General features: G+C 59.0%; 1 protein-coding gene across 1 annotated transcript; it reads left to right on the forward strand.

Annotated features, from left to right (window-relative positions):
- The first annotated feature begins 10,206 nt into the window (after positions 1 to 10,206).
- On the forward strand, positions 10,207 to 14,591 carry GOT1 (glutamic-oxaloacetic transaminase 1). The gene is made up of 9 exons (XM_074592111.1): positions 10,207 to 10,484; positions 10,803 to 10,984; positions 11,552 to 11,675; positions 11,921 to 12,033; positions 12,224 to 12,328; positions 12,894 to 13,044; positions 13,180 to 13,345; positions 13,483 to 13,625; positions 13,909 to 14,591. The coding sequence occupies exons 1-9, from the start codon at positions 10,370 to 10,372 to the stop codon at positions 14,046 to 14,048; spliced, it is 1,239 nt and encodes a 412-aa protein (XP_074448212.1). The 5' UTR covers positions 10,207 to 10,369; the 3' UTR covers positions 14,049 to 14,591.
- The last annotated feature ends 1,607 nt before the right edge of the window (positions 14,592 to 16,198 follow it).

Here is a 16,198-nt window from a genome sequence, read left to right on the forward strand (position 1 = left end):
CCCCCCACTTCCAGCCCACACCTCCCCAGCCTGGCTGCAAGGATGCTGTGGGAGACGGTGAAAATGGGGAGTGGGGGTAACGATATCTATGGGTCTCGCTTCATCTCCTGCTTTTTAAAATGGGGCACCGGGCTAGTGACAGTATTTCAGGGCTGGCATCCCACCCCCTGCTGTGTAAGACGCTGCCTTGTAACTCCCAATCCCTGTGCTCCCTGCTCTGATGCCCACCTACCTACCATCGAGCTCACATCCAGCTGCTCACCCCCGGCACCCCAAAACCAGCCCCACTCAGCACCTTCGCCCCTGTCACCCAGGGGGATAAGCCCACTTTCTTTGCCAGCACATCCGATTTGGCATTCAGCTCGGTCAAAACCCGCCACCCGCTGACTCCATCCCCTCGACCACATGCTGGGCTGCCGCTGAGGTTGGCAGGAGTGAGCCGGTGCTGAGCCTCTGCTCGCCTGTGCCCGTGCTGGGAACCCCCAGCCCAGCCCTCACCTTCCCTGACACCGTTTCAGCAACACCTCCCAGCTGAGAAGGACTTCTGGAGATGGATCGGGATGTAGGTAATGGGTGGGCAATCAGCATTAATCAGGACAAATACTTAGCTGGAATATTGTTAAGCACCTTGTGGGTAGCTAAGGGTCTGACACCCCCAGCCTCACCGCTCCCCGTTCCTCTGAAGCCATCGCTTTTTGTCCTTCGGGCAGCTTGAGTCCCTGCTGGAGTCTCGCAGACAAACCTCTTTTGTTTCCTATTATTTTCAAGCAAGATTTCCTCGGAAGACAGCTATGGACTAATAATATCTTCACCATATATGGTGCATTTCACCCTCGGTTCGTGCGCAGCCGGGAGCCTGCCTTACCCTGCGTGCCGCAGCCAGCCAGCTGCTCGCCAGCCCGCGCATGTCACCCAGCCCGGCTGCACGCTGCGGGCGCCAGGGGCTCGCTGATGAAACCAGGTACATTTTGGCCCGGCCTCTGCTTTACCTTCCATCCGACGACGTCAAAGCTGGACGGGTTTGGCCTGTGCGGTGCGGATGGCTGCTAACGCTTACGTGTGCTTTTTTCGCGTAGCATTTCAAAGGGCTGGTTGCAAGGAGGTGCACGCACATTTCCTGTTCGTCTGGCCAAAAATCCGATACTTGAGAGCGCCGGGGAACCCTACAGTTTCGCAGAACATGCCATTTTGATGTTCACAAAAGACAAAACGTTGCCAAAACCTGGGGGATGGCGTGGAAGGTGCCAGCACTATTTTCCTCCTCCTGGCTTCACCTGGTTTTATTTCTCACCCGGCCCCTCTGTGACTGTCCAGCGGCTTGTTCCTGCGCCGTGCGGGTCCCAGCCCTGTGAGGGACGGTGGTGGGATGTCCCCCAGCTGGGATGGGGGCTCGGGTTTAGCCTTGCTCTCTGCTGGTGCCTTGAGGGTGGGCAAGGGAGGAGCCACCGCACCAGTGCCGATGTGACACGTGCCAGGCCGGGCACTGCAGGTGTCCGGCTCCAGAGGACAGGTACGTCCCCAGGTGCCAGCCATGCCATCAGGGACACATTTTTGTGCAGGTCAGACCCCTCAAACCTGCCCAGACGTGCTGGGGGCTCTCAAATGGCCAGGCGGGAGGACAGACCCGGTGCTTCCATGTCTCCTCTCATGACATCCGCCAAGTCCCCTTCCCGCACTAATCTTGTCTTTCTATCCAAAACAATTATGGAGGGCTTGTTGTTTTTGGCACAGCCCTTTATTTACAAATCCCATCCTGCTTATAGCTCATGGTTTCATTATCCTCTAGATGTTTACAGAGCTCCTTTTCTTAATATTTGTGCCATTATTTTACTAGGGACGCGGGTGAGACTTTCCAGACAGTAATTGTCTGGCTCATCCTCTCCCCCACCAGCTCTTTCTGCAGAAGTGCACATCTCCCTGCCTGCCCAGGGCGCCCGGTGGGGCAGGGACAGACTCTGGGCAGTAGCAGAGGGGTGTCCCACTCTGAAGATGCGGGGAGGGATGCACAGAGGGGGCAGCCACCCCCTGCGCCCCCACCGCCCCTTGCTGCTGCACCTGGGTCACCCATGTCCTCCCATAGCCTTGAGCACCCCCGAATGGGCACCCCCCCTTCCCTCTGCACCCCTGCGCTCCCCGCTGCCAGGCTCAGGGCACGGGTGCACATCCCTGGCTGGGTGGGGGGCGGGTAGCCCCTCGGCGGGGTTTCGGCTGGCTGGGGACTGCATCCTGGGAAGGCAGACAGTGGCAAACCCAGCGCTGGGATTTTGGGGGTCATTAGCATGGTGCAGACGTGGGTCGGCGGCTTGTGTTGTGCATCGCTCTGATGCTGGTCCCTGCCCCTGGGCCGTCTGTCACAGGGGCTTGTTTAACCTTCTTTGCCGCAATATCTCGCAGTCTTTAATCTGTTTATCCTCGTAACCCCGCTATGAGGTGAAGGATAGTTATCCTCATTTCAGAGGTAGGGAACCGAAGGGATTCTTTTCAAATGTAGATCAGTGTTTAATGATGCAGAGATAAAGATTTTAAAAACACGCCTGAGACAACAGGCGTATGGCGTGTAACTGAGCCGGGTGTTTCTGCAAATCCCATTAAGCGCCTCTGCCTTTTTCAGCTGGTGCTGTTCTGGGGCAGAGCTGTCACAGGGACCTGTGGAGGTGCCAGGCAGGCTCCAGCCCCCCATCCCATGAGCTGGACATGGGCTGGGGACAGGGAGATGGAGCTGACCCCGCGCCTGCCGTCCGGCTTCCCCGGGTGTGCTGGGGGTGTGCAGTGCCACAGCAGCCTCCGCTCAAAGCAGGCGCTTGAAACCTGAACTGCAGGAGTGCATTAAGATCCTCGGCTGCATTTGGGGGATGAAACCTAAAGCCTGTTTGTGGTGCGGGTGCGCACATGAAAGCGTAAGGTTGGGAATAGGAGGGGGTGCTTGTGCAGCATCCCTCTGGCCGTGCAACGAGGCGACGCCGAGCCCGCTGCACCGCTGAATGAGGAGCCAAGAACAGCAGGCTGCCTTTGCCATCGTTGCCCGGGCAATTGATATCTACAGTAGATCTGGTTAAAAGCCCCGAGCTGTGGTTTCTCTGCAGCGATCCTGGCGGGACGTGTCACCAGCTGCCGCTCTGGCCCTTCCCGTTGTCTGGCCGGCGTGGTTCGGTGCAGGGCTCGCTGCTGCTGCGGCGGCTGCGGCGGCTGCGGCTGGGCAATTGTTGCTGTGCTTGTGGGAATGCGGCGGCTCGGGCTGCGCGGAGGTCAGCGCTTTTGTCTTGCTGCGGGGAGTTTATCTCTGCGGATCTTGCCTGCTTTCCTGGGTCAGGCTTCACCTCCGCTGTTATCAGCAAACGCAGGAACAGCCCGGTCCAGAGCCGGGCTGCGTAGGAACCTCTCGACCCCCTTGCAGGGGGAGGCAGCGCTCTCACATCCCTCCCACGCTAACGGGCACTGGCCAGGCCCGAGCCCGAGGGCTGGGGATGGGATGTGTAGGGCCCTGTGGTCGCCATTCCCCCTGTGCCACTTCAGCGGTGCCATTCCCATGCGCATTCCCGTGGGGTGCCGGCAGCGGGCACGGCTGTGTGCTGGGGGCAGCCCCACGCTTGCAGCACAGCCGTGCGTTTTGCAGTGGAGGCTGCAGTTGACAGCAAAGGAGAAGGCAGCAGAGACATCGGAGCCCTCCCCAGTCTCATCTCCTGTTGGGTCCTCAGCCCCAAACACAGAGGGGACAGATCCCCACCGGCAGTGCCGGCAGCACTGGCAGCACCGATTCCCCCTTCTCCGCTGGGCTGCCCCATCCCAGTGCACCCTCCCCTTCCCAGCAGCTCCGGCCGGACCCCTCCAGCTGTCTCCACAAACCCAAACCATTAGCATTTCCTGTTCAAACATTTCCAATAAATAAATGGAGACATCATGCCACAAGCCCGCAAGTGACCCAGAGGCGGGTCCAAGGCCGGGATGGACACGACCACCCAGCGCCCGACCCCCTGGCTGGGCGCCAGCCCTGCCTTTGTTTGAATTCCCGGGTGAGTAAGCGCTCGGCTGACGCCAGCCAAAACGCTGTAAGAAATTATTTTTTTATATTAAATAAATTGTTTTCAGTAAATCCGCTCCTACACCAAGGTCCAGAAGCTACCCACGGCACCGGGTTTGCTGCAAAGGAGCTGGAGTCCTCTTTCCTGGCCTTGTCCCGGCCGTGCCGGGGCACACGCCTGGCCCGGAGTGGTCCAGCTGTGACCAGCTGTGCTACAGATGCCTCCATCCCACCAGCCCTGTGGGTGCAGCCGGGGTCCCGCAGCTGCGTGGCAGCCTGGGCACGCCACGGTGGAGCAGCTCACTGCAACACATCGGGTATCTCTCCCAAGGCACGAGCCAGGCTCGCTGGTGAGGGGGCAGAGGCTTGGGCAGGGGGTTCACTGCCTCTGCGGCACCCCGGGTCCTGGGTTGGCAGCTATCTCCGCGCATCAGGCCTCCCAAAACCAGCTTCCTTGGCTGTGCAGAAGTCCATGCCTTCACACAGCGGTGCCTGTCCTCCTTCGGGGCTGGCTGGGGACCAACAGCCTTTTCTCCACTGGTCCTCTGCACCCTTGGGAAACCATCTTCAATGCGCCAGGGTATTGGGCATCAGCTCCTGAGCAGCTCGTGGTCCATGGTCTGGTCTCCTGACATCTGCCAGTGGGGGCTGATGCAAAAGGAAAAATTAGGGGAAAGCAGGACTCTCAAACATGCTTTCCCAGCCCAAGTGTCTCATCCTGTGGTGAGCACCAGGACCAGCCTTTTCAGGGCCAGCTCTCTCCAGGGTGCCTGCGCTCCTCCTGGGTGCCTGGGGGATGAGCGGATGCAGGGGAGGTGAGCATGGCCATGGGGCAGGTCCTGAGTGGTCCGTGGGCCAAGTTGGGACTCCAGGCACACCAGGACTAATGTGCAAAATAGGTTTAAATAGAGAAATGGCGAATTTCTGGCTGTGCCCAGGCAGCAGCGATGGCAGGAGAGGTTTGAGCCTGGTTGGGTTGGTGGATATGCTCCTTCTCAGGGGCGCATAGGCTTTGCCCTCGCTGCTCTGGGTTGCTCTCTGGCTTTCAGCTGGAAGCAAAGAAGATGACTGGAAGCTAACCAAGCTCTGCCATGGTGGCAATTAAGAAAAATACCAGAAATATAGCTTACACTAATTTTTAACTTTTTTTATTTTAAGTTATGTTTTGCTGAAGCCAAAACTTCCTGCAGGAACATGGTCTTTAAAGGCAGAATTTTGCTGTTGAAATTTTCTGAAGCATTTAAAAAGGTTGAAAAGTTCCTTGAAGAGAAGATGTAGGTGTTCTGCTCCAGAAGTCTTCATTCAGTGGGGTGTTACGCTCCAGCACGATAAAACTTCAGAAACTGAAATCCAGTGAAAGCACATTTTAAACAATTTTTTTTTTATGGAAAAACAATAAAGTCTGTTCTGACTTGAAATTATTTAATTTCTTTACAGCTTCTGCCTTGCTCAAGGGAAACTCCTGTTGCTCCCACCTACGGCAGGTGAGAGAGGAGGTGGGATGATGTGTCGGGGGGCAGGCGGCCACTGCGGGCACGGTGCCTGCGTGAGTGGCTACTGAGCACCTGCGTGTTCACCTGCAGCCCAGCAGAGCGTGAACTGATTTTTTTTTTTTTGGTGCCGGTGGGTGAAATCCCTGGTGCTCCCTATCTGTGTGTGCGGCGGGGCTGGGGGTGTGGGGGGGCGGGGGGGGGGGTCGGCCTCGGGGGCACCCGTGGGACTGTGCATGGGCACTGCCCATCCCCGGCCACACTGGGGGCCAAGGTGCTGCCGTTCCTCCAGCACAGCAGGAAGGCAGCGGCGGGGGCCCCTTCCCAGCCCCTGACGGTGCCCCTCGGCAGGACCTACGGCCCCGGCTGCCACCAAGGCTTGGTGCCATCAGCACTCGCAGGCGCTGACAGATGGACCCGGCGAGGGGCTGGCGGGGGCCGGAAACTCCTGATCCCTCTTTATCTGCTCCTCGCCCTGCTCTCTCATCTCCCTGTCACGCTCTCCGTCTCGCCTGGTATCTCACGCTCCTATTCCTGCATCTCCCTGGCTGCTGGGGGGCTGCCCACCCCTCGCAGCATCCCGCGGCCAGGCACTGGCCCCAGGCTCCCACATCCCAGCCGCAGTGCAGGGTCCCGGACCCCCTGCCCCCAAGACCTGCTGGGAGCACCAGCCCTGAGCAAGTGGAGGCACCTCAGGTGCCCCCATCCCACGTCTGCATGCTCAGCATCAGCCACAGCAGGAGGCAGGTGCCTGGGATGGGGCTCTGCAGCTGTGGTGTGTTGCAGGTTGGAGTAGGAGGAAAGGATCAGGCCAAGCTCAGCATCATCATGTGCAATGAGGAGGTCAAGGAGGCTCACTGCTGTCTTCCCCAAATGTTCTGGCTGCTCCTGGGCCGGGGTCCATCTGGGTACCAGCTCAAAATCAAGCATGAACCTTTCACTTGGCTCTCCTGGCATCCCCGATCCCCATCGCTCCATTACAAACCCACTGTCCCAGCTGGGCAGGGTGGTAGTGGGGGAGTCAGGATCCGCAGATAATGTAGCTGCCCCTAAACGCACTGCCAGAGATCAGCTAATCTGATAATTACAGCAACAAAAGCCATTTAGACAAACCATGACCTGACCCCGGGAGCTTGGAATGAAAACATTTTACCCTCCTCTGTCTGGATCTTGCACTGAGAAAACATCTGTATTGGGAGGACGGCTGGGAAAACAGCCTCTGCGCAGCACCCGCTGGGAACGGCCGGGGCTCTGCCCCCTGCCCGCATCCTGCGCCCTGCCTCGGCCTGAGATGGGCAACACCGCAGGGCAGGGCAGCCTAAACCCTTCTATGATGCTGGGATCAAGGGTGCCCCAGCACTGAACTCTTTTGTGAGGAAGAGGATGAGGCAGAGGCCAGGGGGTGTGAGGGTGGATCTTGCGAGGGGATAGAGTGAGTGGAGCTCATCTGCACCCTCCCCAAAAGGGCTTTTTTCCAAGCCCATGCGAGGCTCGATGCTGCGGGGAGGGCAGCATCAGCTCCCCAGTGATCCCCGCATCCCTGTGGCAGCCTGGGCTCTGCAGGATCTGGGCTGGCTGCTGAGCCCCCCTGCCTCTGGCTCCCAGGAGGGGCTGAGTGTGGGGGGCCGTGCCTGCGTGCGGCGCAGTGGTGCACGCCCGGGGGGCTCCTTCACTCTGGGTAAGGTGTGCAAGCCTTCCTGTTGAGTGGCAGGTCATTGCTGGCTGTCAGTCGGAGGCAGGAGATGAAGGGAGGGATGCCTCAGGGCCGGCTCCCATGTTTCTCCTGCTTTTACATACGTTTTGGTGGCACCCTTTGTGTAGGCTGGGGAGATGAAAGCTCAGGGCCAGAGGGATCTTGCTAAGGCACAGCCACCCGGCTCGGGGGCCCGGCGGCCTGCTGCTTCGTGCCTGTTTGTCTCGTTCCGGCATCTGTTCCCAGCAGAGCCCCGCTCTGCGCCGCCAAGGGCATGGGACACCAGGCGGGCTGGGGGCAGCCAGGAGCACCGGCAGGTAACTCCTGCTGGGTCAGCGACCCTGGCCTTGCAGGCGTGGGCAGTGGCACAGACGGTCTCACCATCAGCTGAGCTTGTGCTGCCCAGGAGCCCCCGAGGAAGGAGACCAAGACAGTGCTGGTTTGGGGAAACTGCATTTTTTCGTGCAATTGGCACTGCTCAGCCTGCTCCGGCGGTCCCAAGCAGTGGCTTGGTGCAGCCAGCTTGGCAGGCAGCACCCCTGTGGCTTCATGACTTCCCTGCTCTGCACTGGGAAAGGGCTTGGCCATGTCCCCAAATATCCCAGTGCTCTTTGGAGAGGGGTAGGATTAGAAACCAGTAAGTGCAGTGAGAGCCTGCCAGTCTGGGGACTCCCCAGCACTTCTGTCTGCTCCAGAAATAGGATGCTCTAAGCACCCTTGGTCGGCTTTTCCCATTGCAGCATCCTGCTTGTGCAATGCTTTACTCCTCATGAGCAGAAAACATGACTCACCCTGCGGTGGGCTACCCCCATTTAGCTCTGACACCTTTGTTCTCATCAGATGCTTCCCTGCTTAGCACAGCAGCTCTCATTTAGCAGTACCCACAGACCTCAGGAAACCCAAGCGCCCTTCATCTGATTGGGTTTAGAGTTAAGGGTAGGATTTAGAGTTATGGGTAGGGTTAGATGTAAGGTTAGGGTTAGAGTTAAGGGTAAGGTTTGGAGATGCCCTCACAGCACCTTAACAAGGTTGGGCATTTGCAGGGGTTCACAGCTGTTGCAGGGAGCAGAGCTGAAGCCCTCTCTGGGTTTCCACGCCGCCTTTTCTCAAGGCCTGATAGAGGTTTTATCTGAGTCGAGCTAAAAACCCCACCAGGGCCAAGGCTTTGGTCTAGCACTGCTGTCTTGCTCCTCTGCCTTTCCCATTACACTGTTTTCTCCGCAGGCAGAAGCGTTGGCACGCTGCTGTGCCGCCGGGCAGCTGTTGCCTCTTCCCCGCTCTCATGCTAAGCAGAAAGTGCACTGGGCAGTTCTTCCAGGTGCTGCCTGGAGCTGGGGGAGGCGAGGGCTGTGCCCCGCGGGCTCCCTCCCAGGCAGCCGGGCTGCGGAGCCACCTTCGGCATGGGAGGGGGGGCGAGGCGCCAAACTGGTTTTCAGAGGGATCTTGGCCAGGTTCACAAAGGGAGTGTATGACACGGGTTGTCTGCAAAAGCGTTTGGGGACAGCAGGGCCTTTTACCGTCCCGTATCCCCGTGTTTTATGTCACGAGGGGTGTGTGGGGGGGTGGGGGTGCCGCGCTGACAGGGCTGTTGCTGTCAACGTCCTTCCCGTTTCTCCCGAAGCCATTTCCAGGTGCTACAGGATCTCGGGCGGATTCCCACAAACTTCAAAAGCCGCTTGAGACGGGCGGGCGGGTTCCTAAAGGAGCCGGCCACGCACCGGGGGGGGGCAGCAAGCCCCCTCTCCGGGGAGGCGGGCGGGGAGGGAGCCGCGGGTGGGATGCTGGGGCAGCCCCGGGCCACCTCCCACCTGTCCCGTCCGGAGCCGGTCAAAGTCCGGGGGTTGCGGGATAAGCGGCGGGGCCGCACGGTGCGGTCCCGGCGGCGGCGGCGCGATGCGCGGTCCGGCTCTGCCCTCTGCCGACACCCCCCGGCACCGCCGCCGCTCACCGGCCGTGTGCCGCTCCACTGAGCCCCGCCACGGCATCGACCCCGACGCCCAGGGTCCCCGGAGGTCCCCGCAGGGCTGGAGGGAGGCTCCCGGGCGGTGGGCGGCTCGAAGAGCCACGGAGAGCCGTGCCCGCAGGAAGGATGCGGAGTTCGGCAGCAAAGCGCCACGCGAAATTCCCTGCGGATAAGCGCAACGCCACGGGCTCGGGGGGAAGCTCCCGGCGTGACAAGCGATCCCAAACGCTCCCTGTGGGCCGGAGCCAGGCTCGACCTGGCGGCGGTTGCCACCGGCCGGAGGGTCTTGCTGGGAGGGGAAGCACCCCCCGGTGACCCTGGGGTTCCCCCGAGGCTGGGAGGGCCTCAGGGCACCACCCCACCCGCAGGCGGCTGGGAATCGGGAAAGTGCCTTAAAAACGCGGGGCAGATGAACTGGAGACCACCCCGTGACCCGCCCTGGGGTGGAAACACGCCCGGGCACGGCACCTTCCTGCACCCCCCCAAGCCGTGCACCACCCCGCGGCCCCGGGCGCGGCCCCCCGGGGGCTGCCGTGCGCCCCGGCTCTGCGCCCCAGGCCCGATCCGCACCCGCACCGATGCTGCGCCCCCGGGCCCCCTCTGGGGATCGTGCCGTGCTCCGCCCCCCCCAGCGCTGCAACCCCGAGCACCGCCGCAGAGCAGCGCTGCCGCGGGCACGGCATCCCCAGCAGCTCCCCGTTCCCCGGGCATCGCTCCTCGGGCCCACCCCGCACCCCATCACTGCCGGGATCTCTCCACCACCACCGGACGCTGCCACCCCCGCAGCCCCTGTGCGCCACCGCACCGGGCCTGCCGGCACCACCCGGCCAGGCACCAGGTCCCGGTCCCGGCCAAAGGCGGCCGTCACGCTGCGTCCCCGGGGCGCTGCACCCTGGGGTGGCCCCGCCAACCCGCGCGCGCCGCGGAGGGGGCGGGGCCGAGGAGCCGCCGGGCGCCAATAGGAAGCGCCTGCGTCCCCGCGCCGCCGGCGTCACAGGGCGCGGCGGCCGCCGCCGACCGGCATCCCGCGCTGCGATTGGCTGGCCGCGCCGCGCCCCGGAGGGAGAGCGGGGGCGGGGCCGCTGGCCGCCCGCTGATTGGCCGCGCCGCGCGGCGGCCCCGCCCCCCGCCGGTGAAGGTGAGCGTCTCCTCCAGGCGCCGCGCGCTGCCCGTTAACGGACCGGAGGGGGCTGTGCCGCACCGCCATGGCCGCCTCCATCTTCACCGCCGTGCCCCGCGCACCGCCCGTCGCCGTCTTCAAGCTCACGGCGGATTTCCGGGAGGACGGGGACTCGCGGAAGGTCAACCTGGGCGTGGGCGGTAAGTCCGCGGCCTCCCCTGGCCCGGCGGGGCCCATCTCCGCGGCGGGGGGAGGGAAGGCCGGTCGGTGTCCCTACGGCGGGCCCGGTGCCTGCCGGAGCGGCTGGGCGGCGGCAGCGGTGCCCGGGCCTGAAAGGTCACCGGGCCGCGGCGAGCCTCCGGCGGGGTGCGGGGTGGGGGGGCGGGTCACCGGCGGGCCTCAAGGTCGCGGGGGCGACCCCGCGCTGTCTTGCCTGCCGACCTCGGGTGTCGGTGCGCCGGGCAGGCCCAGCGTCTACCTGGGTGCGGCGGAATGGACGGCTCTCCCTCTCCTCTCAGCTTACCGCACGGACGAGGGGCAGCCATGGGTCCTGCCGGTGGTGAAGAAAGTGGAGCAGATGATCGCCAACGACAACAGCCTGAACCACGAGTACCTGCCCATCCTAGGCCTGCCCGAGTTCCGGGCCAACGCCTCCCGGATCGCTCTGGGTGACGACAGCCCCGCCATCAAGGAGAACCGGGTAGGTGGCGGGGAGGGAGCGAGACCGCTCCTTGCTGGGAGAGCTGCTGGGATCCCCGGGGTGTCTCCACAGTGGACGCAGCATAGAGTGCAAATGTGTGGAGTACTGGCATTTTGGCAGGATTTGGGAATTTTCTCTGACGTGGCCTTTACTGGTTGTAGGTCACTTGAACCTGTGTACGTGAAGCCATTTGTGCAAGTAGTTGTAGTTTTTGGAAGAGAACGAACATGGTCTGTGATTGGAATTTGGTTTTTGTTTTTTTCCTTCACCATTTAACGGTTTCCCTACGGGAAACTGAAGTCAGAAAATAGACCACCTTTCCTGAAATAAGCTACTAGCTGGGAATCTGCTCTGTGACAAAAAGTAGCAGAAACAACTGAAGTCTATAACTGTGTCAGGATGGTCCTGAGTGCTGACGGAGGTTGAAGACCACTGGGAGGGGATGGTGTCCTGGCTGGGGCGACCCCTGGGAGCACGTCTGGGATCCTATCTTGCTCTTGCAAGCACCTCTGCTGTCTGTGTACTCATGAGCTGGGTGGACCCTGCTGGCAACTCTCTCTGTTGCAGATTGGAAGTGTTCAGTCCTTGGGTGGGACAGGCGCTCTGCGTATTGGCGCAGAATTTCTGAGGCGATGGTACAATGGAAACAACAACACGGCGACACCGGTCTACATCTCCGCTCCGTCCTGGGGTGAGTGCCGTTGTCCATGCTGCCGCCTCTTTGCAGGGAGCCCTGTGGGTCAGTGGGCGAGGGAGGAATGGTTGAGCCCCTTGTGGGGGCCTGGGCAGTGGGAGAGGAGTCTTTCCCTTGTGGGTGAAGGCAGTGTAAGTGTCTCCATTGCATATTTTGGTGACATTTAGGGAGATACTGGGACTGGAGAACGTGGCTTGCTGGAGGTGAGGCCCACTTTTCTGAAAAGTGATTTCTTTCCTCAGAGAACCACAATTCCGTCTTTGTGGATGCTGGGTTTAAAGATATCAGAACCTACCACTACTGGGATGCTGCTAAGAGGGGTCTGGATCTCCAGGGGCTGCTGGATGACATGGAGGTGAGTAAAACTGGCATGGGACAGGCTTGGTGCTGTGCTGTCAGCAGCTGGCTGGGCTCTTGCGTGCTGTGCCTGGAAGTGGATTTCTACAAAAGAAACTGCTGATGCCCAGAGCAGCACAGGGCCTCTCCCTTTGCTGTGGGTGCCCAGTCTCATCCATGCATATGACCAAGACCTACTCTCTCCTCAGAAAGCCCCAGAGTTCTCCATTTTCATTCTGCATGCCTGTGCGCACAACCCAACGGGCACAGACCCTACTCCAGACCAGTGGAAGCAGATTGCTGCTGTTATGAAGGTATGGGCTGCTGCTGGGGCTGAAGCAGTGCTGAGGGGACAAATAGCTCTTGAGCCAGCTGGAGATGGGCTGTAGGGAGTAGCATGGGATGTGGCAGGAGCTGGAAGAGTCCCACAGGGCAGGTGTTAAAGGGAGAGGCTGGCAGGATGATGGTCCTCTCTGCTCAGAGAATAGGAGCATTCCACTTCTGCTCCTGCCTCCCAAGTTCTTGCTTTCAAATTCCATGGCATGGTCTGCAGTGAGGTTTCTCATGCTGGAAAGATTCTCCAAGGGCACCTGCTTTTCATGGGTGCTGGATACAGGATATAAGGTGGGACATCTCTTGTGCCCTGTGTCCTCCAGAATGGGGAGGAGGCTGCTGCTGTAGTTTTCTCCTGCATGTAGCCTTTTCTTGACCACTTTAGTCTTTACCCCAGTAGAAAGAAAATATCTTTCTGGTGTTGCTGGACAATGTCTCCTTGAGCCCAGAAGCTCAATGGTCATTTTTCCCTCCTACGGGGACAGTGGGGGGTAAAGTGAAGGTTGTGGGGAAGGGGTTTCCCTCTAACACTGTTCCTCCTTGCAGCGCCGGTTCCTGTTTCCGTTCTTCGATTCGGCGTACCAAGGTTTTGCCTCTGGCAGCCTGGACAAGGATGCCTGGGCTGTGCGATACTTTGTCTCCGAGGGCTTTGAGCTCTTCTGTGCACAGTCGTTTTCCAAGAACTTTGGGCTCTACAGTGAGTGTCTGGCAGTAAGCTGGTCCAGTAGCATCATACCCAGACAGATGGGGCTGGCATACTGGGGGGCGGGGAGAGCTCTGCTTTGCCGTGATGTGTGGGACCAATGGCTCACCTCTCTTGGCTTGTCCACAGATGAACGTGTGGGTAACCTGACTGTGGTGGGGAAGGATGCAGACAATGTGCAGCGTGTGCTTTCCCAGATGGAGAAGATTGTGCGCACAACTTGGTCCAACCCTCCCTCCCAGGGAGCGCGCATTGTGGCAACTACACTCTCTTCCCCGCAGCTCTTTGCTGAGTGGTACGTGTGGCAGGGGCTGGTGGGAGAGGGAAAGTCGGGGCCGGGGGGGAAGCTGTTTCTCTGAGCGCCAGGCTTGGCCAGATGGCTCCAAACCAGTCAGGTGCCTGTCTTCACGCTCTGCTTCCTGCCTGCTGCAGGAAGGACAATGTGAAGACGATGGCAGATCGTGTCCTGCTCATGCGGTCAGAGCTCCGGTCTCGCCTGGAGTCCCTCGGCACCCCGGGCACCTGGAACCACATCACAGAGCAGATCGGCATGTTTAGCTTCACAGGGCTGAATCGTAAGTACCAAGTGATGTGATGAAGGGAGGTTTGGGTGGGGACAGTTTTGCTGGGGGTGAGCCGGGCTGAAGTAGTCCAGGCAAGAATCTCTCGAGGACCTCACTGGAGTCCTAGTATCACTGCCTCTGAGGCTAGGCAGGGATGAAGCATCAGGCAACATTTTAGTGGCTAGTGCTGGAAGTTTTCTGCTCCTTGTGAGATTCAAGCATCCCTGACTTGTTCTTTGGGCTTTTCTGAACTTTGGGGTCACCGCTCTGACCTGATGTCCAATTGTTTCCCCAGCTAAGCAGGTGGAGTACATGATCAAGGAAAAACACATCTACCTGATGGCTAGTGGGCGCATCAACATGTGTGGCCTGACTACCAAGAACCTGGACTATGTGGCCAAGTCCATCCATGAAGCCGTCACAAAAATCCAGTGAAGCACATGAACAACCAAACTTACATGAAGTCACCAAAGCTGTAGCGTGTAGTCCGTGTCTTTCCCTGCTCATGGCTTGCCTTGTCCCACATCTCTTGGGGTTTAATAAAGATGGGGGCAATAGCTCAATCAGGGATAATCATCTGTTGATGCTTTTTTGAAATACCCCTTGCAATATGGGTAAGCCAGTGCCCCCAGGAGGGTGGGGGGCAGCATGAGCTGCCTTGGCTCTTGTTTGACTGACAGCAGCCTGGGCTTCAGGCACTTAGAGCTGCATCTTTAGCGCATCCAAATCAACTCCATGTAACTGACCGGTTTGATCTAGGCAAAGTCCGGTGCCAGTGCAATGCGCTGTGGGATAACAGCCCCAACAGGTTGGGATCTTGTATGGCTTGTGAACTAATGTCACTCGGTAGTATTTTGGGGAGGGGTGAAGCTGTTGCTGGCTTTCACCCAGTTCGAAGCCTTACGCGAGCAAACATTTGTTACTGTGGTTAATTGCTTCTTTGTGTTGCTGACAGAAAATTAAACCTCCATCTCTGAACCCCTGCCTTGTGTAATGCCATGTCTTCAGGCTGTGCTAGCCTCTTCCCAGGCTGAGGTTAAAGCCTCAGCATCCTGGTTTGTTTACTGGGTCTTACTTGGTTTGTTTCAAGGCTTTTCCTTTCTCCCTTGTGGTATGTTGCACTTCTGATGATCACGGTTGCTACTAACGGGGTACAGTCATATTGGGAGAGTGTAGTTGAGAGCTCCCTGTGACTCTACATGAAGTTGACTAGTTCCTCCCATGTCTGTCTTGTGTTCTTCTTTCTGCCCCCCCCCCCCCCCCGCCCCGTGCTATCCAGCCCATTCTGTCCATCTGTATGTGCTTGCTTTCTGGACGGTTGTGTGTTACCCATCCATCCGGCCCTCCCTCCCTGGCCCAGAGCTCCTGGCCTGCTGCTAATATGTCGAAAAGCGGATCTTCCCTGTTCTTCCTTCTCAGCAGGCCCCTGGTGAACCACCACCTACTCCCCCTGGCTTCAGCGGGGCCTGCCAGCAACAGCCCGTGTTTCTGGCACTGGAAAAAAGCTGGGACCATCTGCTTCTGCTCACTGCAGTCCCTGTTTGTGGATCTGTTTGTGAGCTGATATTACCTTGATAGAGCAGCCTCCTGCCAAGATCTTGGGGAAGAAAGAGGAACATTCCCTTTCCTTGGGTCAGTTAGTGATAGTCACTGCTGCCCCCATGGACTTTGTGCTGCACCTTAGACAGCAAAGGTAAAACTAGTGCCTTGTTCCTTTGCTGTGTTTGCAGAGGGACAGTGCATGGGGACTCTTGTTTGTCCTTTTCCAAACAGCATTCGTGTCACATAAGGGAGTGAGACAAAGGCAGCCTTTCCTCTGTGCAGGTGGGGAGCTTTTTCTCTTGGCATCCACCCACAGCTGGAATGATGGGGTAGTGGTTAAAGGATGACTTCTAGGGTTGATTTCAGGAGGAGTTGAAGGAACCAGCTCTTCCTTTTGTTATTTCTGACATCTGCCTACACTTCTGTCCTGACAGGCCTCTAGGTGTGGAGCCTGGCCCAGCCCACACGTGATCTGTACGAGTCCTTTGCTAGCCTTACTAGCCTTGTTTTTCCTCATGAGTGACCTAAATTTCTCCCTTTCTGTGGTGTAAGCTCATTACCCATTATCCCATTTACCATGGCAACAGAGAACAGATTATTCCTTTCCTCTTTGCAGCAGCTTTTTATGTATCTGAAAACTTCCTCTCTCCCCTTCACATCCTTCACCAGTTAAGATTAAGCGACCCTGTTTCCTTCAGCCTTCGGGGCAGGCTGTTTTCCAGCCCTTGCTTTCCTCTGGCCTCCCTTCAATCTCTGTGTGTTTCCTTAGCAGGGCAGTGCCCAGGCAGAGATGCAGTTATTCCAGCTGAAGTTTTATCAGCATTGGTGGACTATGGGATTTCTCTTGTTATCTGTCCGTCTGTTCCAGCATATGTATCCCGCTATTGTGTTCGCAACAGCACAGGATTAACTCCTGGTCTTCCCCAGTCCTTGTCTGCGCTGCTATGGTGTAACTCAGCACTGCCGAGTGCTTTCCTGGCAGCAAGAGCGACAGAGAGCTCAGGTTCACAGGGAAGAATTGGGAAACACTTGCTGACCTGGTC

This window comes from Larus michahellis, chromosome 6, assembly GCF_964199755.1.
Source record: "Larus michahellis chromosome 6, bLarMic1.1, whole genome shotgun sequence".
In the NCBI taxonomy this organism is placed as follows: domain Eukaryota; kingdom Metazoa; phylum Chordata; class Aves; order Charadriiformes; family Laridae; genus Larus; species Larus michahellis.